At 42.2% G+C, this 24,272-nt stretch overlaps 1 protein-coding gene across 1 annotated transcript; it reads right to left on the bottom strand.

The window, feature by feature from the left end:
* Window positions 1-1,190: 1,190 nt before the first annotated feature.
* LOC114265285 (disease resistance protein RPM1-like) lies at window positions 1,191-23,555 on the bottom strand. The gene is made up of 2 exons (XM_082880108.1): window positions 22,185-23,555; window positions 1,191-2,745 (listed from the first exon to the last, which is right to left on the bottom strand). The coding sequence occupies exons 1-2, from the start codon at window positions 23,551-23,553 to the stop codon at window positions 1,316-1,318; spliced, it is 2,799 nt and encodes a 932-aa protein (XP_082736234.1). The 5' UTR covers window positions 23,554-23,555; the 3' UTR covers window positions 1,191-1,315.
* Window positions 23,556-24,272: the final 717 nt, after the last annotated feature.

Genomic DNA, 24,272 nt, shown 5'->3' on the forward strand with positions numbered 1-24,272 from the left:
GGAGAATTTGATTTGTTAGTTTCGATGAGCTCTCGAGGCTGTTGATTGTGTTCTTTGCATCTTCTTGATGCTCTTTAATAAAGTTTGGTTATTTATCAACAAAAAAAAAAAAGAAAAAGGGAGGCCTATATTCGTTACTAAAAGTTCTATCCAATCCAAACTTAACAATTGGGCACTTTCACCTAAACTTTCCACTAATCTCTTCTACTTCAACCCATAACTTTCACTCAAACTTGACACTTTGGCAATTTTGCTCAAACTTGACATGTGGTTAATTTTTTTGTTTTCTACGTACAGACAACCTAAAATACATTTATTCTTTGTTTTTTATTCTTTTATTCTTCTTCTTTCTTTTTTTAGTTGTAAAAACTAAAATAAAATAAATAGCATTGGTATACTTAATTCTCAAAACGTATAAAAACTATAAATAAATAATAAAAAAAAAGTTTGGTAAGTAATCAAATGTAGGGGTGATAAATGAGCTAAACAATTGATTTCCTTGTTCAAAAAAAGAAAAAGAAAAAACAAGGAGCCGATTAGTATACTTTTCAAGCTTGGTTTAATAACTTTAATGAGTTTTAAAATTTGTTCAAACATGGTTCCTCTACTTTTTGAGTTGATCTCAAACGAGTTTTTCTCGAACCAAACTCGAATAGTTTCGTATTTTTATATAGTTTTAGGCTTATCGAACTGAGCCAAATAAGAATTGTCTGTTCAAGCTTGGTTTGAAAACTTTAAAGAGTTTCAAAATGTGTTTAATCATAACTTGTTTACTTAATAAACTGAGCTCAAATGAGCTTTTAATGAGCCAACATGAGTCGAGCTCAAACTGTTTGGTTCATTTATCACCCCTAACCAAAAGGGGGAGTAGTCAAAGATGGTTAGTGAAATGAAACTTAAGTAAAAGCACTTCTTTTTTTTTTGTTTCTGCGAATTATGAAATTGTAGCCATTTTTTTTTAGAGTGAAAACAATTACCAAACGTTTTTTTTATTCAAATTTTCAAAATTTTTAAATCTAAAACAAAAAATTGTAATAATCATAAAAATAAAAACCTCACCAAACGAATCCTAAGATTTACAATCTCAATTAAAAAATTTGTGAAGTTACCAACTCAGAGTCAGGAGGTCAAATAACAGGCTCCTGATCTACTAAAAAAAACAAAATTGTAATGGAGAAAAAATACATAAATAAAGAAAATTTGGATCCCAATATAAATACAACAAATCAAGTACCAAGAGCACATGAAATAAATACATAACAAGTATTCTAAATGTGGTGGTGATCCAATATGGTTAGAGCTCTCTCCTCTCGCACTAAAGATAATATTCTTCCACATAGCCACGTTTTGTATTCACAATCCCAACCTCTGGTATGTGTGCAATTTTCCAATAATTCCCATCTTTTAAGTCTCTGTTCAGACTCGAACTCAATCCATTGGACATATCAACCAAATGAAGAGACTTAAGGTTGGTTAGATGTTCAATGCCAGAGGGTAACTCCTCTACCAATTCACATTTCCGGATAAGTAACACTTCAAGATGAGGCATGGAGCCAGCCTCCACTTTCACCCATCTCAATCCTTTTAATACAGAAAGTGCTAATCTCACAAGTCTTTGAAATCCACTAGCCTTGAAACACAATTTTGCCCCTTCATATGTCTGAAGAAGTTGAAGTTCAACCAAATTGGGCAAATCTTGAAGGGATTCCAGTGGATCAACATCCCGTAACTTACTCCATGCTAAAACTACTCTTACCAAGCTATGAAGTGAAGGTATCCAATGCGGTACCTTATGTAAACTTCCTACTAGGTAGAGCGTTCGAAGAAGTTGAGGAGGTGAAGAAAGAGAATCTAGATCAATGATCTCGTCTTCTCCTGTTGCACGAACAACTAATGAGCGAAGGTTACTAAGCTTCTCAAGGGACGAGCATAACACCCTCCCATCTTCATTTCTCAGTTTTTCAATGCGTAATTTCTTCAGTTGAATCAACTTCCCTACCTCTCCTAGTAAAATGGTCCCATTGTCATGGTTTGTTTCAATAGAACAAAGTTGTTGTAAGGATGACAAACTTCCTATTTCCGTCGGGGCTTTGAATCCGCAGTGATCATGAAAACAAATTGAAGGAACCGGATTTTGTATGTAGTGATACAACAAGATATGGCGAAGTCGTTGGAGCTTCAGGATATCATCAGGCAACTCAGTGACATACGTATGTTTAAGGTCCAATGTTTCCAGGTTTTGGAGCTTTCCAATTGACTTGGGTATCATTTTTACATTGGTTCCCCTCAAACTTAAATACCTAAGTTGAAATAGTTTCAAAACTTCATTTGGGAATGTCTCCAATGAGGCACCTCTCAATTCCAACACGGTTAGCAATCGTAGACCATCATTTGACGATGCAAGCATGGACAACATGGACAGTGAATTTATTGCATTGAACATAAGCAAAGAACGAAGTCGAGTGAAACACTTGCTTTGTTGTGTATTTTCCAAATGATTGTGGATTGATAAGCGCCGCACCTTTTCAGGCCACACTCGTCTTTGTTCACCAGCTATTGTCACAACGTTTTGCTCTCCCGACTTTGAAACAATAATTTCATGCCAGAGGTCATGGATGCGATACGTTTCAAACCTTCCATCTGATCTCATCTCTGCCACTTGAACTAAACTTCTATTGATTAGCTCATTGAGGTAGCCCTCGGCAACTTCTTCTAGAGTCATTCCTGCTTTCATTTCTACGAAGCCTTCTGTAACGCCCTCAAAATAATAACAATAAACCCATCAGATAAGACATGCATTGATATATAAACTAACCACATTCCTTTATTCATTAGAGTTCCGTCACATTAGTATTACATGTTATCATCAAAACAAAATGCCCTACGGGCTTACAGCTTTCCAAGTCAACACTTGGTTACAACAAGAGTTCTAACTCGTTTACACATTAAGCCCTTGACTTGAAGTTACACATATAATACATCAAAAGTGAAACGACAAAACTATGCCCGCCACAAGCCTCCCAGCTATGTCCTTGGAGGTGGCATGCTTCCTGCACCTGAAAATGATATTCCCATATAGGGTGAGCCACAGCCCAGTAGAAATACACTAAACCAACCATGGACAATGACTAAAACATTAGCAATTGATAGTTGGTCACCACTGATTCAATCACATAAATTACATATTTATGTCAACGACTTACAAGTCCCAATTACTTTTCATTTTCCCTTTTTCAACATATAAGCATGCTAGCTCTATCATCATTTCCACAGATATGTATAAAAACTATATCTCACATTTAGATAAGCATAAAAGCTATATCCACATTCTCAACAGATATGTATATCAACAATATCCACAGATAAGCATACAAGCTGTATCCACACTTTACAACAGATATGTATATCAACAATATCCACAGATAAGCATACAAGCTGTATCCACACTTCATACTTCACAAAGATAAGCATATGAGCTCTATCTTCACTTCTATAGACAAGCATATGAGCTCTGTCTACGGAGTACATCCCCTATCTCCTCCAAATACCTATCCGGTTTAGAGGTCCATCCCCTATCTTCCCCTAAACCGCGGAGTACATCCCCTATCTCCTCCTCTACACATAACGTATATAAACACATTGGTTCTATATACAATCACACAATACAAACAATTAATGTATTCTAGCAACTGTTAAGTTCCATAACACATTCCATTGATTAGTTTCAGTTTGCCTAATCAACATACATTGTCTACAACAATCACGACTATCCTCCACCGATAGCCCAAAGCAGTTATTTCTAAAACAGAAAATAAATGCACAAATGGATATTCAATCAACATTTCATTTCCTCATTTCTCACCAATTAATTATCCCAATTAATTAACCAATGTAATTAGACCATTTTCCATAATTACCATTTCAACCCTTAGGTCCCATTTTCGTCAATGATTCAACAATCATTCCATTTTTCTATGCCAAACATGCAACTAGGTTTATTATGAATAAAACCCCAACCTTTGTAAAATTACACAAAAGCCCCAAACCTTTACAAGATTACCAAACCAAGCCCAACATCTCAAAATACCAAAATTTAAAGACAAAACCCATAGAGAGGAGTAGGTTATCCCTACCTCAAATTCGGAGTCCCAAAGGAGAAGACGACAAAACCCAACGTGCTCCAAAACCCGAGATTTTCAGATTAAAATGAAGCCCTCGACGATCAACAACTTTTTTGTAAAGGCCAAAGGTGAGTAAATCACTCCTACTAGATCAAAACCTAGAGAGAAGGTAGAGTCTAGAGTGAGAGGCTCAACAATGGTGATTTTGGAAAAGTAAGAGAGAGAAGAGAAAGCAAAAAGTGATTTGGAAAGTCACAACTTCGGGTCTTTAACCCAGGTCTCCGCTCGAGCGTAAAACACCCCGCTCGAGCGGCCACTCACAGACTTACGCTCGAGCGGCCAACCTCCCGCTCGAGCGCAGAATGCACTCGCTCAGCACTTTTGCAGAACCAGGACTCCGCTCGAGCTCCCAACCCTACGCTCGAGCTCACAACACTGCACAACAAGATACTGGATGGACGTAATCTACGCTCGAGCGCCAACACCTCCGCTCGAGCGTACAGGCCAAAAATCTGGGCAACTAGTTTTGGTTTCTAAACTCAACCAACCTGTAACAAACCCGCTCAACACATCCTATAACTCAAATACAAAGTAAGAAAGGATGTAAACAAGATAATAAACAACTACCAACATCCACGGACACATGTCCGGATCGCTATACAACAAGGGTAAATCCGGGATCGCTATAACCTCCCCCCCTTAAAGAATTTCGTCCCCGAAATTAAACACAAGTTTTCAAAAACAAGTTTTCCTCTATTTTAAACAATGTTACACTTTAACATTCAACAATCCGACCCATTACCGGTCACCCCATCCCTTTAACAAGAGACATATCACAATATGTAAAGAACATATGTACCATCAACATGCATCAACATTATGCATTAACTTTCCAATTTCAACAATATAATCAACATATATAATGTTATATTCAACTTCCATATGAGGCAAGTTCCCAAAACATATTTCCAATAACCAAAACATTTTCAATGTTTCACAACTTAAGACATATATAATATATAAAAGCTCTTAAGTTCAACGAAATGTAAAATTTAAATACAAGATTACATATCAACAAACAAGTCCGGATATTTCTCTCGGACTTCCAACTCACGTTCCCAAGTGGCTTCTTCCACTCCGTGATGTTTCCACAAGACTTTCACCAAAGGAATGGTCTTACCACGCAGGACCTGATCCCGCCTATCCAAGACCCGAACCGGTCTCTCCTCATACGAGGCATCCTCATCTACCTCTAAATCGGTCCAATCCAACACATGTGATGGATCTGGCTCATACTTCCGAAGCATACTCACATGAAACACGTCATGTACCCCGGACAACTGCGGCGGTAAGGCTAACCGATAAGCAACCTCACCTATCCTTTCAAGGATCTCAAAAGGACCAATAAACCGAGGGGACAACTTCCCACTCTTCCCAAACCTCATCAGGCCTCGTCTAGGTGATATCTTCAGAAAGACATGATCACCCACCTCAAACGCCAAAGGCCTCCTCCTACGGTCGGCATAACTCTTTTGTCGACTCTGGGCTGTAACAAGCCTCCTACGGATAAGCTCAACTTTCTCTGTCGTCTCCCTAACCAACTCCGGACCCAACAAAGGTGCATCACCCACCTCGGCCCAACAAACTGGAGACCTACACGGTCGGCCATACAAGGCCTCAAACGGTGCCATACCGATGCTAGACTGAAAACTGTTGTTGTAGGCAAACTCTACCAATGGTAAGTGCCTCACCCACGTCCCACTGAAGTCCAGGACTGTGACAACCCTCACCTTGCTCTTGCCATATTTGCGTACATTCTTGCATGGTCTTGCCGCTTATGTTAATTTAAAGATTTTATCTTGGCTTGATTTGCTTAAGTTGCTTGCATGATTTTGTTCCTTGCTTAGTATGTGTGTGTAGCCGAGATCATCTTGAGCTTAGTCCGCCTTTGACCCTTTGTACTTAGAACTATCTTGAGGTCTTGTTTAACCCCATCTTCACCTCGGGCATTCTTTGCCGAGATGTTTCGTACTTGAACCTTGTCCGCAGGCAGGTATGGCCTAGGCCGAGATGTGGCGCACCCCGGCCAAGGTGTGGCACAGCTTAGTCAAGTGTCGTCCTCCCTAGCCGATGTTTTTCTATCCCGTTGTTGGATCCTTGTTTTGAGCCGATGTCATCTTGTTGCCGATGTGTCTTACCCGAGCTTGCTGCATAAGCTTTGTCAGAGACTTGTCTTGTCCATCAATCACCTTTTTGGAGCTGAACCAACCCGGTAATGCCACGTGTCCGAGCTGTTTGTTAAGGCAGCCGACAGACCTTGAAACAAATCATTTCTTGTCTCAAATCTTTGTTTTAGAGAGAGAAGCTCTAGAAAGGAGGAAGAAGAGTTCTTGAGTGAGAGTTGTCTTCCAAGCTTGATCTTTGTGGCTTGAACCGTTAGATCCGAGTTTTGAGGTTAGAATCTTGATCTCCTTTGGTTGTTCTTGCTGAATATCTAGCTGCATTGCATGATCGGTTTTGTTTTGCATGTCATGCATCGTTTTGAAGTTGGTTTTAGAAAGAGAAAATGGTTTTTCATGTGTTCTTGAACAAAGTCCCATTTTGATCGAAGAGTTTGGAACGAAAATCATGTTTTGTGTTTGTTCTTGCATGACCTTCTTGAATGGGTACTTAAGTCCATATGTTTTGAACTCTTGGCATGAAAACTCAGATTTTATAACAAGTTGTGAACTTGCATCCATCTTTCAAATGATCATGTTCTTCATATTCTCCAAACGAAACCCAGATTTTTCCTGGCTTTGTTTAACGGGACCTCGGCTTAGTCCTGGTCAGTACCCGGTGTGTTTTATGAGCGGGAGCAGTGGTTAAGCTCCCAGCTTGTTTTGTTTTGTCTTTGACTTGGATCTGGCAAGAATGCCGAGATCATTTGCATGTATATATAGAGCTTGCTTTGAGAATGTGACTTGCCATGTGATTGTAGGTCCTTGATATTTGCTTGAGCCTACACCTGAAGAACTAGGTGAGTGGTATTATTGATAAAGCTATGTTATACTCGTTTTGATAAATCTTGCTTGCTTGTTTTGACAAAAGTATTTGATAGCATGAATAAATAGCTCTTGTTTGATGAGTCAAGTATACTCCTTGTTTTGATGCCATCTTTGGAAAGGATACGGTCCTTGTTAAATCGGGCTACGGGCCTAAGTAACACAAGTCCCTTGTGCTGGAGGACTCTAAACTTTCGCAGTACTATGTGTAAAGGATACGGTCCTTGTTAAATCGGGCTACGGGCCTAAGTAACACAAGTCCCTTGTGCTGGAGGACTCTAAACTTTCGCAGTACTATGTGTAAAGGATACGGTCCTTGTTAAATCGGGCTACGGGCCTAAGTAACACAAGTCCCTTGTACTGGAGGACTCTAAACTTTCGCGGTACCAAGTGCACAAGTCCCTTGTATTGGAGGACTCTAAACTTTCGCAATACTTTTGACCAAACGATTACGGATCGTACAGCTTTCGGTATTTGATGATGAATACGGTTCATCCCTTGTCTCGCCGATGTTACGATATTTGATGATGAATACGGTTCATCCCTTGTCTCGCCGATGTTACGATATTTAATGATGAATACGGTTCATCCCTTGTCTCGCCGATGTTACGATATTTGATGATGAATACGGTTCATCCCTTGTCTCGCCGATGTTACGATATTTGATGATGAATACGGTTCATCCCTTGTCTCGCCGATGTTACGATATTTGATGATGAATACGGTTCATCCCTTGTCTCGCCGATGTTACGATATTTGACGATGAATACGGTTCATCACTTGCCTTGCTAAAGTTTTGGTGTGTTTCGTTTTGAAGGACCTCGGCTTTATTCATGTAAAACCTTTATTTTTAGTACCATTCACTGAGTTTTGTACTCACCCCTCTATATATATGTAGGTGATGAGCAGGACGGCGGCGACGCCTAGTTCGTTGGGGTACTTGTTTTGGATTCGTGTATTTGTCGGCCTTACCTTGTATTTACGTCGGCAATGCCCTGTTTTGCATGTCGGCGAATTCTTGAAAATCATGCTTCTTGGCTTGTATTAGCTGTATTTTGTACATGTCGGCTCGAGAAGCCTTTTGATCAAGATGTAACATGTATTTTTGTACCTTGTTGTATTTAAATTGTGAAGTTAATTGGAAATGTTTGGCACTGCTTTAATCTACGCACAGCTCTTATGGACCACTTGTAATTGATTTATCGCTTCCGCATTTGTGAGCCCCCTATATTCGTACTCTGATTGTGTTAAGTTTTGAAAAGTTGGCCTTCGGTAATTACGGATTACTGGCCATCACGGCACCAAACTACTAGGGGCTGTTTGGGGTCGTGACAGAGTGGTATCAGAGCACAAGTTCCTCGGTATACGTTATTCACACACTTTGAGTCCTGAAGAGCATAGGTTTTCCCTTAGAAAGATGTTAGGGTTGCATCATGGTAATTGTTGTTTGAGTGGAATGTGCATTGTCCTGATATACTTATTTGTTGCTTGCCTATGTGGTTATTTGCTTATTTGTTTAAAAGTCATACTTTGCACGCTCATAGCATTATGAGGAGAGGTAGACCACCGCTTGGCCGAGATCAGCCCGAAGATAGAATGGACAGATTGGAAAGATTAGTTGAAGGTTTGGCCCGCGAGCTAAGGCAAACCAGACAGCAGTTCGCTAGTGCTACGACGACTCAGGCCGAGCAGACCAACGGCCGAAATGTAGTTCCACCTCCTCCAGTGCCGCAGGTTCCCCCGCAACCCGCCTTATATGGGGATGGCACGATAGCTTTGATCAGAGAGTTCAAGAAAATGAGACCACCGAGATTTTCTGGAGGTATAGAGCCGATGAAGGCTGAGGCATGGGTTTTAGAAATGGAGAAGTTGTTCGAGATCTTCCCTAGCACCGACGCTCAGAAAGTGACGTTGGCAGCATTCACATTGGATGATGATGCTCGTAGATGGTGGATGATGGTTAGAGGGAGCAATCCAGATCTGACCTGGACTCGATTTTTAGAGTTGTTCTACAAGAAACATTTTCCCCTAAGTGTTCGAAACCGCAAGGCTACCGAATTTCATACTCTGACGCAAGGCAACAGAACAGTGGCGGAATATGACCGCACTTTTACTGAACTGGTAAGGTTTGTACCTCACATGACCAACGACGAATATATGAAGGCCAGGAAGTTCGAGTGTGGGCTTCGTGGACCGATTCAAGACAGGGTGAGTTTACTCGATATGCCGACTTATGCCGAAGTATTGGACAAAGCCATTCACGCCGAAGCTAATTTGAACCGATACCAGAGCTCGGGAGAAAACCAGCGAAAGAGACAGAACTATGACAATCGCCGAGGACAGCTGAACACCAAGAAGAGAACGAACATGGACAGTACTGGTAACCTAAGGCAGGAAGGGAGTGTTAAACCGACGTGTTCGGATTGTGGGAAACAGCATTTCGGGATCTGCCGACGAACGTCTGGAGCCTGTTATGAATGTGGCGAGATGGGCCATTATGTGAGGGATTGCCCCAAAACAAAGACTGATAACAACAAGAAAGGAGAAAATACCTCGGGTTCCGTTCAGAAAGGAAATGCTGGGAGAGTACAGATGAGACAGGGTAGAGTGTTTGCATTAGTACCAGGAGACACTCAGAATGCTGAGGCAGTGGTGTCAGGTATTTTACTAATTTGCTCCCAAGATGCTTATGTGTTAATTGATTCGGGTTCTACTCATTCGTTTATATCTACTAAGTTTGCTGAGAAAATTAATAGAGAACTAGAGCCCCTTGATTATGTGTTGTCTGTATCTACTCCATCTGGGAGATCTATGTTTGTTGCATCCATTTACAGAGCATGTGTTGTTGTGATTGAGAATGTTGAATTGCTAGTAGATCTGATGCCTCTAGACCTACCTCATTTTGATATCATACTGGGAATGGATTGGTTAGTCGCGAACAATGCATCTATTAATTGTGTTTCGAAAAGTGTCACCTTGAGACCCCCAAACCTAGCCGAGGTTATTTTCCAAGGGAAAGGGGTAGTGCCCCCACCATACTTGATTTCGTCCATTAAGGCCTGTAAGTTAATTCAGAAAGGGTGCCGAGGTTATTTGTGTAGTATACTGAGTGATCAGAATGGAAATGTTAACTTAGCCGACATCCCGATTGTTAGTGATTTCCCCGACGTCTTTCCTGATGAATTGCCTGGCCACTTGACCGATAGAGGAATAGAGTTTACGGTCGATATTATATCGGGAACGCAGCCGATCTCCAAACCACCTTATAGAATGGCCCCCGCTGAACTTAGAGAATTGAAACTGCAATTGCAAGAGTTGTTAGATAAGGGATTCATCAGGCCGAGCACTTCACCATGGGGAGCACCTGTTCTATTTGTTAAGAAGAAGGATGGCACACTCCGTCTGTGTATCGACTATAGAGAACTTAATAAGGTCACCATTAAGAACAAGTACCCGTTACCTAGAATTGATGATTTGCTTGATCAGTTACAAGGAGCACGAGTCTTTTCTAAGATCGACCTTCGGTCTGGTTACCATCAGCTTAAGGTTAAAGCCGAAGATGTCGAGAAGACTGCCTTTCGAACAAGATATGGCCACTACGAGTTTTTAGTAATGCCTTTTGGAGTGACTAATGCCCCTGCTGCATTTATGGATTTGATGAACAGAGTCTTCAAGCCGTATTTAGATGAGTTTGTAGTTGTCTTCATTGACGATATCTTGATCTATTCCAAGAGTAAGACTGAACACGAAAATCACTTGAGACTTGCCTTGCAGATTTTGAGAGAACGGAGATTGTATGCTAAGTTTAACAAGTGTGAGTTTTGGCTTCCTACTATCTCATTCTTAGGTCATGTGATTAGTGAAGAGGGTATCTCAGTTGATCCTAGCAAAATCGAAGCCGTAGTGAATTGGCCGAGACCGACTAATGTGTCCGAGATTCGTAGTTTTCTGGGTTTGGCAGGTTATTACAGAAAGTTTGTGAAAGATTTCTCCAGGATTGCAATTCCATTGACGCAACTGACTCAGAAGGGAACACTGTATGAATGGACTAAAGATCGGGAGTCAGCCTTCCAGGAACTGAAGACGAGGTTAGTTACAGCGCCAGTGCTAGTACTCCCAACAGGTAACAAAGAGTTTCATGTCTATAGTGATGCATCGCATAAGGGTTTGGGTTGTGTATTAATGCAGAAGGGTAAAGTTATAGCTTATGCATCTCGTCAGTTGAAACCTCATGAGAAAAACTATCCTACCCATGACTTAGAATTAGCAGCCGTGGTATTTGCTTTAAAGATTTGGCGTCACTATTTGTATGGAGCTACTTGTCAGGTTTTCACAGATCATAAGAGCTTAAAATATCTATTCACTCAGAAGGAATTGAATTTGAGGCAGAGACGGTGGCTCGAGTTGTTGAAAGACTACGATATGCAGATTCAATATCGCCCCGGAAAAGCTAACAGTGTAGCCGACGCTTTGAGCAGGAAGTCAGATGGAAATTTGGCGTGTTTAACCGTGATATCAGCAGAGCCGACTATTGTTAATGAAGTAAAGACAAGACAGATGGAGGATAGCTTCCTCAAGAAAATTGCCGAGGAGATTGACACGAAGCCGAGACCAGGGTATACCATCGAAAACCAAGTACTCAAGTTTGAAGGAAGGTTATGTGTGGCCGACATCCCAGAGCTGAAGAAAAAGATTTTGCAGGAAGCTCATGGTTCCAAGTTTGCTGTCCATCCAGGGAACACCAAAATGTATCAAGATATGAAACAGACCTTCTGGTGGCCAAATATGAAGAGAGAAATAGCCGAATTCGTGTCCCAGTGTTTACATTGTCAGCAAGTGAAAGCAGAACATCAAAGACCAGCAGGACTTCTTCAACCTTTGCCGATTCCTGAGTGGAAATGGGAGCACATCTCCATGGATTTTGTGATTGGGTTGCCGAGAACACCAAAGGGTATGGATTCAATTTGGGTTGTTGTGGATAGGTTAACTAAGTCAGCCCACTTTCTACCCGTTAAGACTACCTTCAACGCCAATCAACTTGCCTTGCTATATGTGAACGAGATTATCAGACTTCATGGAGTGCCGATATCAATTGTTTCAGACCGAGATCCTAAGTTTGTTTCTAGATTTTGGCAGAGTCTTCAGAGAGCTTTCGGAGCCGAGCTGAGATTTAGTACAGCCTTTCATCCCCAGACAGATGGGCAGGCAGAGAGGACAATTCAGACACTCGAAGATATGCTGAGACTTTGTGTATTGGATTTCCAAGAAAGTTGGGGAACACATTTGCCCTTAGTGGAATTCGCTTACAATAACAGTTACCAAGCTAGCATTGGCATGGCGCCGTATGAAGCCTTGTACGGAAGGAAATGTAGGTCGCCGATATGTTGGACCGAAGTCGGAGACAGAGCTCTGCTTGGTCCCGAATTGATTCAAGTGACAACAGAAAAGATTAAGCTTATCCAACAGAGGATTAAAACTGCCCAGAGCCGACAAAAGAGCTACGCCGACCAGAGAAGGAATGAGATAGAGTTTGAAGTTGGGAATCACGTATTCCTAAAAGTCTCACCAATGAAAGGAGTTTCCAGATTTGGGAAGAAAGGTAAATTAGCACCTCGGTATATTGGACCATTTGAAATTCTTGAGAGAATTAACCCCGTTGCCTACAGACTTGCTTTGCCGCCAGATTTGAGCCAAGTCCACAATGTGTTTCATGTTTCGATGTTGAGAAAGTACATCCGAGATCCACTGCATGTAATTGATCATTCCGAAATCGCAGTTAATGAGAATCTGGGCTACGAAGAAAGGCCAATGAGAATTATTGACCGACAAGTGAGGCAATTGAGGAACAGATCGATACCGATGGTAAAGGTCGAATGGAAGGAGCATTATGGCACGGAAGCCACGTGGGAAAAGGAAGAGGACATGAGAGCCCGTTATCCGGAGTTGTTCTGGGAACAAGGTAATCTAAGTTTGGGGACCAAACTTCTTTAAGGGGGGTAGGATGTGACAACCCTCACCTTGCTCTTGCCATATTTGCGTACATTCTTGCATGGTCTTGCCGCTTATGTTAATTTAAAGATTTTATCTTGGCTTGATTTGCTTAAGTTGCTTGCATGATTTTGTTCCTTGCTTAGTATGTGTGTGTAGCCGAGATCATCTTGAGCTTAGTCCGCCTTTGACCCTTTGTACTTAGAACTATCTTGAGGTCTTGTTTAACCCCATCTTCACCTCGGGCATTCTTTGCCGAGATGTTTCGTACTTGAACCTTGTCCGCAGGCAGGTATGGCCTAGGCCGAGATGTGGCGCACCCCGGCCAAGGTGTGGCACAGCTTAGTCAAGTGTCGTCCTCCCTAGCCGATGTTTTTCTATCCCGTTGTTGGATCCTTGTTTTGAGCCGATGTCATCTTGTTGCCGATGTGTCTTACCCGAGCTTGCTGCATAAGCTTTGTCAGAGACTTGTCTTGTCCATCAATCACCTTTTTGGAGCTGAACCAACCCGGTAATGCCACGTGTCCGAGCTGTTTGTTAAGGCAGCCGACAGACCTTGAAACAAATCATTTCTTGTCTCAAATCTTTGTTTTAGAGAGAGAAGCTCTAGAAAGGAGGAAGAAGAGTTCTTGAGTGAGAGTTGTCTTCCAAGCTTGATCTTTGTGGCTTGAACCGTTAGATCCGAGTTTTGAGGTTAGAATCTTGATCTCCTTTGGTTGTTCTTGCTGAATATCTAGCTGCATTGCATGATCGGTTTTGTTTTGCATGTCATGCATCGTTTTGAAGTTGGTTTTAGAAAGAGAAAATGGTTTTTCATGTGTTCTTGAACAAAGTCCCATTTTGATCGAAGAGTTTGGAACGAAAATCATGTTTTGTGTTTGTTCTTGCATGACCTTCTTGAATGGGTACTTAAGTCCATATGTTTTGAACTCTTGGCATGAAAACTCAGATTTTATAACAAGTTGTGAACTTGCATCCATCTTTCAAATGATCATGTTCTTCATATTCTCCAAACGAAACCCAGATTTTTCCTGGCTTTGTTTAACGGGACCTCGGCTTAGTCCTGGTCAGTACCCGGTGTGTTTTATGAGCGGGAGCAGTGGTTAAGCTCCCAGCTTGTTTTGTTTTGTCTTTGACTTGGATCTGGCAAGAATGCCGAGATCATTTGCATGTATATATAGAGCTTGCTTTGAGAATGTGACTTGCCATGTGATTGTAGGTCCTTGATATTTGCTTGAGCCTACACCTGAAGAACTAGGTGAGTGGTATTATTGATAAAGCTATGTTATACTCGTTTTGATAAATCTTGCTTGCTTGTTTTGACAAAAGTATTTGATAGCATGAATAAATAGCTCTTGTTTGATGAGTCAAGTATACTCCTTGTTTTGATGCCATCTTTGGAAAGGATACGGTCCTTGTTAAATCGGGCTACGGGCCTAAGTAACACAAGTCCCTTGTGCTGGAGGACTCTAAACTTTCGCAGTACTATGTGTAAAGGATACGGTCCTTGTTAAATCGGGCTACGGGCCTAAGTAACACAAGTCCCTTGTGCTGGAGGACTCTAAACTTTCGCAGTACTATGTGTAAAGGATACGGTCCTTGTTAAATCGGGCTACGGGCCTAAGTAACACAAGTCCCTTGTACTGGAGGACTCTAAACTTTCGCGGTACCAAGTGCACAAGTCCCTTGTATTGGAGGACTCTAAACTTTCGCAATACTTTTGACCAAACGATTACGGATCGTACAGCTTTCGGTATTTGATGATGAATACGGTTCATCCCTTGTCTCGCCGATGTTACGATATTTGATGATGAATACGGTTCATCCCTTGTCTCGCCGATGTTACGATATTTAATGATGAATACGGTTCATCCCTTGTCTCGCCGATGTTACGATATTTGATGATGAATACGGTTCATCCCTTGTCTCGCCGATGTTACGATATTTGATGATGAATACGGTTCATCCCTTGTCTCGCCGATGTTACGATATTTGATGATGAATACGGTTCATCCCTTGTCTCGCCGATGTTACGATATTTGACGATGAATACGGTTCATCACTTGCCTTGCTAAAGTTTTGGTGTGTTTCGTTTTGAAGGACCTCGGCTTTATTCATGTAAAACCTTTATTTTTAGTACCATTCACTGAGTTTTGTACTCACCCCTCTATATATATGTAGGTGATGAGCAGGACGGCGGCGACGCCTAGTTCGTTGGGGTACTTGTTTTGGATTCGTGTATTTGTCGGCCTTACCTTGTATTTACGTCGGCAATGCCCTGTTTTGCATGTCGGCGAATTCTTGAAAATCATGCTTCTTGGCTTGTATTAGCTGTATTTTGTACATGTCGGCTCGAGAAGCCTTTTGATCAAGATGTAACATGTATTTTTGTACCTTGTTGTATTTAAATTGTGAAGTTAATTGGAAATGTTTGGCACTGCTTTAATCTACGCACAGCTCTTATGGACCACTTGTAATTGATTTATCGCTTCCGCATTTGTGAGCCCCCTATATTCGTACTCTGATTGTGTTAAGTTTTGAAAAGTTGGCCTTCGGTAATTACGGATTACTGGCCATCACGGCACCAAACTACTAGGGGCTGTTTGGGGTCGTGACAAGGACACAACCCCGAAGCATATCCTCGAGGATCTGAATAGTACGCTCGGACTGCCCGTCAGTCTGAGGATGATAAGCCGTACTAAAGGTCAACTTAGTGCCCAAGGCACTCTGCAAACTCTGCCACAACCTAGCAGTAAAACGAGGATCTCTATCTGAGACAATCGTCACTGGGACCCCGTGCAATCTCACTACGTCCCGAATATACAAATCGGCAAGATGATCTACCGAATCTCTCACGCGCATAGGAATAAAGTGCGCCGACTTAGTCAACCGGTCTACAACCACCCAAATAGCATCACTACCCCGCTGAGTCCTCGGAAGACCTACAACGAAGTCCATAGTGACATGCTCCCACTTCCACTCGGCAATAGGCAAGGGTTGCAACAAACCCGCTGGCCTCTGATGCTCGGCCTTCACTTGCTGGCAAGTAAGGCACTTCGATACGAAAACAGCCACATCTCTTTTCATACCCCGCCACCAAAACTGGCGACCCAAATCCCGATACATCTTAGTACCTCCCGGATGCACCGCAAGGCGCGAATGGTGAAACTCTCGGAGTACTTCCTCACGGCAAGCCTCCGGTACAAACAAACGGTCTCGGTATCTCACACTCAGGTCGGGATACACCGTCAAACCCTTCTCAACTTTCCCACTGGAAATCTTCTCTCGGAGGGATTCTACCTCAAGGTCACCTCTCTGTGCCTCTAACACTCTAGTCACAAGTGTAGGCTGCGCAACAACAGAAAACAAGGCCGCAGCCTCGACAGATTCGCCCAGTAGCAAATCAAACTCGCCAAGTGCTCCCAACATCTCCCATTCCCGGATGGCTATACAAGCTACATCACTAATGGTCTTCCTACTAAGGGCATCGGCCACAACATTGGCCTTTCCCGGATGATAATGCAACTCAAAATCATAATCCTCGATGAACTCCATCCACCTCCTCTGCCTCAGATTCAAGTCTCTCTGTGTAAACAGATACTTCAAACTCTTATGATCCGAGAATACCTCGAACCTCTCACCATAAAGGTAGTGCCTCCAGATTTTCAAGGCAAAGATCACAGCTGCTAACTCTAGGTCGTGTGTGGGGTAATTTTTCTCGTGTATTTTCAACTGACGTGATCCATAAGCTACCACTTTTCCCTCTTGCATCAACACACAACCCAAACCCTCTCGTGAGGCATCACAATAAACCGCATAACCCAACTCTCTCTCCGGAATAATCAATACCGGAGCGGTGGTCAATCTAACTTTCAGCTCTTGGAACGACTTTTCACAAGTCTCACTCCACACAAACTTGACTCCCTTCCGAGTCAGTCTAGTCAACGGTGACGCTAACCTGGAGAAATCTTTCACAAACCGACGATAATACCCAGCTAATCCCAGAAAACTGCGGATCTCAAACACACTCTTAGGCTGTGCCCAACCTTGCACTGCCTCAACCTTGGATGTATCAACAGACACCCCTTCCCCGGATACCACATGGCCTAAGAATTTGACTTCCCTCAGCCAGAACTCACACTTCCCAAACTTGGCATACAGCCTATGGGCTCTAAGTAATTCAAGCACCACTCTCAAGTGTGCCTCGTGCTCCTCCTCAGAAGACGAATAGATAAGGATATCATCCACGAAAACAACCACAAAGCGGTCTAAGAACTCCCGGAAAATCCGGTTCATCAAGTCCATAAAGACTGCCGGTGCATTGGTAAGCCCGAATGGCATCACCAGAAACTCGTAATGGCCATACCGCGTACGGAATGCCGTCTTAGGAACATCTTCCTCCCTGACCCTCAACTGATGGTAACCCGATCTCAAGTCTATCTTAGAGAAACAACGGGAACCCTTCAACTGGTCAAACAAATCATCTATACGGGGCATAGGATACTTATTCTTAACCGTAGCCCGATTCAACTTCCGGTAGTCTATACACAATCTCAAGGCACCATCTTTCTTTTTAACAAAGAGGGCCGGTGCTCCCCACGGTGAGACACTAGGGCGAACAAAGCCCTTATCTAGCAATTCCTGGAGCTGAACTTTCAACTCAACCAACTCTGCTGGAGCAAAACGGTAAGGTGCCATAGAAATCGGCGCCGTACCAGGCACTAAATCAATAGAGAACTCTATCTCTCGGTGAGGTGGCAAACTAACAAGATCTTCGGGAAAGACATCCGAATACTCACAAACCACCCTCGGCAATACATGCTGGGTCTCACCACTCTCACCACTCTCAAAGCTAGCAAGTAGACTACTAAGCTCACTTCGCCCTCGCGAATCATACCCCGGTGGCAAAACACTACCAACCCGGTCTCCCAAGAAATGGAACCACTCCCCGCTCAAGGTACACAATGTAACCCTCTGGCGGTAGCAATCAATAACAGCCCGGTATGACGATAACCAGTCCATACCCAAAATAACATCAAAACCCTTCATGGGCATGACAACAAACGGAAAAGGAAGCCTATAATCGGCGACCTCAATATCACATCCTCTAACACCCTGTTTCAGAATCAACTCACCGCCCAAAGGCGATACCACACAAATAGGAGATGCTAACTGTGCTAACTCCAATTCCAAAACAGATGCAAATGCAGCAGATACAAAAGAATGAGATGCACCCGTGTCTATCAACACATTAGCAACCGAGTTGCAAAACAGAAAAGTACCTCTCACTACTGATGGAGCTGGTACTAAATCCTGCGCGGTAACAGCATACACGCGCCCCGTAGGCCCCTGGTCTACCTGCTCACCTCTCGGAGCAAAAGACTGCTGCACAGACTGGGATGACGAAGCTCCCGGATTGGCCCTCGAGGCCTGTACAGACTGAGCTGGCTGAAAACCCTGCGTCTGCCTAGAACCAGACGCTCCCGAAGTGGCACTCAACTGTGGGCAAAACCGCTTCATGTGCCCAGGTTGTCCACACTGATAACAAATCAAGAGCTGCCCCCTGCCCAAACTCTGACTCGGCGGTCTAGCTGAAGAAGAAGCAGCTTTCTGACCCCCACCCTTCTGCGGGCAAACAGAAACCTTGTGACCCAGCTGGCCACACTTGTAACAAGTGAATTCTCCCTGACTGCCTCTCCCCGAGCCTACACTAGGCACTGGAAAGGTCGATCTAGAGACTGCACCCTGAGACTGCTGAGGGTTAGAACCCCTCTGCCTCCTGCCATCACTCTGACTATCCTGGCTCCTCTTGGAGCCTCTCTGACCCTCATCCTCCTCCTGCATCATAAGCTCCATATGAGCTGCAGCATCCACTAGGTGTCTATACTCTCGAATATAAGACCCACCAACTCTCAACTTGAGGCCCCGCCTCAACTTCCGCTCAAACTCATAGCAACGGCGTTCCTCAGACGCCACCAGTTCAGGTGCAAACCTGGACAGACTGGTAAAAGTAGCCTCAAACTCGGCCACTGACAAGCCCTGCTGATTAAGCCGGCTAAACTGATCCCTCAGCTTCTCCCTAGCTGCTGCTGATAAAAACCTCTCCTGAAAAGCATTTATAAACGCCTCCCAAGTACCACCAACACGAGCTTTCTCGTACTTCCACCATTGACCCGCATCTCCCTTCAGTTGGAAGGATGCCAAGGTCACTTTCAGTGCTCCGTCCTCGATGCCAAGCATCTCAAACGTCTTCGTTGTCTGTTCGAGCCATTCATCTGCCTTAAGCGGCTCTTTAGGATCCCCGATAAACTCGTCCGGATTACACCGGAAGAACTCCCTCTTCAAGAAAGAAGGCCCTGCCTCAGCTACCTGATTCCCAGCTCTAAGAATACCCAAAGCTCCTGCTATCTCTCTGGCCAAGGCACCCATAGCCTGCTGACCTACTGGCTCGGCCACATTGGCCTGCCCAACTCCCTCCTGCACAACCGGAATCTCACCCTGTAACGGTACTTCCTGCCTTGCAGGTCTACCACGCCTAGCACCTCTTCCTCGTCCTGACATCCTAATAAAGGCAACACAGAACGTTAGCACATTCATAGGTGTGCCGAAACTAATCACTCACGTCCTAATGCATGGACAACTGTAATTCACTCCACATAAGCACATAAACACATAAGCACTTACGAATTTCATTTCCGGATAATGATAGTCCCAAGACGTTACTAGAGTTCCGGTTAGAAACAGCATTGATCAAGTGCTTTTCCAACAAGACTCCCAGAAACTCAAGGATCCAATCAACATCCTAGAAATTAAATCCCATACCCACATAGTCACATAAGCATGTTATCAAATAAACACATAGCATATGGTACTACATCTACGTCTCTATCAAGCGAGACAAACCCATTGTGATCCTAATCACTTCCCACGTACCCAAAGTATTCGAACCCGGTAGGCTCTGATACCAAGTTGTAACGCCCTCAAAATAATAACAATAAACCCATCAGATAAGACATGCATTGATATATAAACTAACCACATTCCTTTATTCATTAGAGTTCCGTCACATTAGTATTACATGTTATCATCAAAACAAAATGCCCTACGGGCTTACAGCTTTCCAAGTCAACACTTGGTTACAACAAGAGTTCTAACTCGTTTACACATTAAGCCCTTGACTTGAAGTTACACATATAATACATCAAAAGTGAAACGACAAAACTATGCCCGCCACAAGCCTCCCAGCTATGTCCTTGGAGGTGGCATGCTTCCTGCACCTGAAAATGATATTCCCATATAGGGTGAGCCACAGCCCAGTAGAAATACACTAAACCAACCATGGACAATGACTAAAACATTAGCAATTGATAGTTGGTCACCACTGATTCAATCACATAAATTACATATTTATGTCAACGACTTACAAGTCCCAATTACTTTTCATTTTCCCTTTTTCAACATATAAGCATGCTAGCTCTATCATCATTTCCACAGATATGTATAAAAACTATATCTCACATTCAGATAAGCATAAAAGCTATATCCACATTCTCAACAGATATGTATATCAACAATATCCACAGATAAGCATACAAGCTGTATCCACACTTTACAACAGATATGTATATCAACAATATCCACAGATAAGCATACAAGCTGTATCCACACTTCATACTTCACAAAGATAAGCATATGAGCTCTATCTTCACTTCTCTAGACAAGCATATGAGCTCTGTCTACGGAGTACATCCCCTATCTCCTCCAAATACCTATCCGGTTTAGAGGTCCATCCCCTATCTTCCCCTAAACCGCGGAGTACATCCCCTATCTCCTCCTCTACACATAACGTATATAAACACATTGGTTCTATATACAATCACACAATACAAACAATTAATGTATTCTAGCAACTGTTAAGTTCCATAACACATTCCATTGATTAGTTTCAGTTTGCCTAATCAACATACATTGTCTACAACAATCACGACTATCCTCCACCGATAGCCCAAAGCAGTTATTTCTAAAACAGAAAATAAATGCACAAATGGATATTCAATCAACATTTCATTTCCTCATTTCTCACCAATTAATTATCCCAATTAATTAACCAATGTAATTAGACCATTTTCCATAATTACCATTTCAACCCTTAGGTCCCATTTTCGTCAATGATTCAACAATCATTCCATTTTTCTATGCCAAACATGCAACTAGGTTTATTATGAATAAAACCCCAACCTTTGTAAAATTACACAAAAGCCCCAAACCTTTACAAGATTACCAAACCAAGCCCAACATCTCAAAATACCAAAATTTAAAGACAAAACCCATAGAGAGGAGTAGGTTATCCCTACCTCAAATTCGGAGTCCCAAAGGAGAAGACGACAAAACCCAACGTGCTCCAAAACCCGAGATTTTCAGATTAAAATGAAGCCCTCGACGATCAACAACTTTTTTGTAAAGGCCAAAGGTGAGTAAATCACTCCTACTAGATCAAAACCTAGAGAGAAGGTAGAGTCTAGAGTGAGAGGCTCAACAATGGTGATTTTGGAAAAGTAAGAGAGAGAAGAGAAAGCAAAAAGTGATTTGGAAAGTCACAACTTCGGGTCTTTAACCCAGGTCTCCGCTCGAGCGTAAAACACCCCGCTCGAGCGGCCACTCACAGACTTACGCTCGAGCGGCCAACCTCCCGCTCGAGCGCAGAATGCACTCGCTCAGCACTTTTGCAGAACCAGGACTCCGCTCGAGCTCCCAACCCTACGCTCGAGCTCACAACACTGCACAACAAGATACTGGATGGACGTAATCTACGCTCGAGCGCCAACACCTCCGCTCGAGCGTACAGGCCAAAAATCTGGGCAACTAGTTTTGGTTTCTAAACTCAACCAACCTGTAACAAACCCGCTCAACACATCCTATAACTCAAATACAAAGTAAGAAATGATGTAAACAAGATAATAAACAACTACCAACATCCACGGACACATGTCCGGATCGCTATACAACAAGGGTAAATCCGGGATCGCTATACCTTCTGCCACCCATAACCGAATCAATCTCGAGTGTTCAATCAAATAATCCTCTGGATAAACGCTTAGATATAGAAAGCAAAACTTTAGATAGTAAGGTAAATCAATGTAACTAAGTGACAATATTTTTTTCATGCTCAACAGTTTGTCATTTCCTTGTAGTTCTGATCCAAGGCTGCGGTAGATCTTATCCCACTCATCCACATTGCTCTTATCCTTCGTTGATAAAAGACCACTAATTGTCACAATTGCAAGCGGCAATCCCTCACATCTATTCAAGATGGCTCTTGAAAGTCCTGCCAAATGTGAAGGGCAAGAATTCTCCATAAATGTTTTCCTACAAAACAATGTCCAAGACTCTTTGGGAGGCAAGGGCTGAAGGTTATAGACATCCCCATGATATTCTTTACTAGAGAAAGAAGCTAAATCTGCATTTCTGGTTGTGAGCACTACTCGACTGCCACAATTGCCAATGGGAAACACATATATAAATGATTGCCACGCATGAATATCCCATACATCATCGAAAACAAGCAGATACCTCTTTTGTTGCAGGAAAGCATGAATTATCCCTTTCAAGCTATTCATATCCATGTACTCCACCCCTTGTGGGACTGGTTGGTTGACTTCTTCAAAAAGTTGTTTGATCATGCCTTTCAGGAGCTCCTTGATGTTAAAGGATTCAGAAACAGTGATCCAAGCATAGTTCTGGAAATGCTTCTTCACAACTGCATCATCGAAGACCTTTTTAACGAGTGTTGTTTTGCCCAATCCGCCCATTCCTGAAACGGGGAGCACCTTGAGTCTGGGATCTTCATGCACCAACCACCAAATCAGTTCCGATTTGGGTTCATCAATGCCCACAAGCTCTGTTTCATCGAGTAGAAGGGCATCGCCGCGACAATCATGCCATGCTTTGTTAAAACCAGTGGACCTTGAGCTTGAGCCTGCCTCTAACATACCATATCTTTCATGGTACCTCTGATGTCCCTTCGAAATATCGATGACACTAGCCTTCATTCTTTGAACTTCAGAAGCAATTTGGTGACGGGCTTTTAAAGTTTTAATAAAGCAAGAAACCTTGCGAAGAAAACCGCGAAATCCAGAGCCATGACAATGTCTGAGGCGAAGCATGAACAACTCGAGAACATCTCCAATGTCGTACGCAGCTTCTCGGACTTGCTTGACCCATACTTTGAGTTCGGGGTTGTTTTCTTCCATAGCATCGGCAACTCTGAGGAAAGCAGTCATGCGATCGAATTCATCTCTGATGTATTGGATCTCATCTCGAACTCCAGTCAACAAATTGGCCTCTTGTTGGAGGAAGGGTGCGAAGTTGGCTAGTAGATGGAACACTGCACTCTTGGCCATTTTGCAATGTTGATGACAACTCTAAACTGAAGATGATAAAAGGGTAGAGAATAAGTGGAGGACGTCCCTCACACGTGTGGAAGCATCTATCAAAATTTGATCCAAAATATATATGCATATATATATATATATATATTTTCAATTTCATCTATTTAGTTTTCATAATTTTTAATTTTAATTCATGTAGTTCAGTTGGTAACAATTTCACCATAAAATTTGATTTGATAAAGATTATTTTAAAATTTTGAACCACTTACTCCTTTTTCTTTCCAAAGTGTGATATGGTGCAATTAGGTGCATAGGAAAATTGGGATTTCAAAATAAGACTATGAATTGTAAATTTTGGAAATTATCATAATCATTTTTCATCCAAAATTTTAATTATTATTTTTTATTTTCTTTAATTGGCACAAATTATAAACTTTAAGATTAAATATATTTCGGTTGAAATGACATGAATCAAATTGACATAATCCATAAATAATCCGCAATAATCTAAATTACTGACAACTATTAATATGCAAACTAGTTTTGATGAAAGTAAACACTAAAAAAAAGTTAAATTAGTTTTTGCTTTTTTTTTTTGGAACAAAAAAAAAAAAATGAATGATGTAAACAAAAAAAACAAAACAAAACTTTTTGGTAGAAAAACGAAAAATAAAAAATTCTCATCATTTAATGGTTCTCTTTTTTTAAGATATATATATATATATATATAT

This window comes from Camellia sinensis, chromosome 7, assembly GCF_055761805.1.
Source record: "Camellia sinensis isolate YWXY chromosome 7, ASM5576180v1, whole genome shotgun sequence".
NCBI lineage: Eukaryota > Viridiplantae > Streptophyta > Magnoliopsida > Ericales > Theaceae > Camellia > Camellia sinensis.

Bases quoted from the DNA above. Each gene is read 5' to 3' on its own strand.
- LOC114265285 (XM_082880108.1), bottom strand. From the start codon at position 23,553: ATGGCCAAGAGTGCAGTGTTCCATCTACTAGCCAACTTCGCACCCTTC. The intron at 2,746-22,184 runs GTATAGCGATCC...GCGTTACAGAAG, and splicing joins TCGGTTATGGGTGGCAGAAG to GCTTCGTAGAAATGAAAGCA.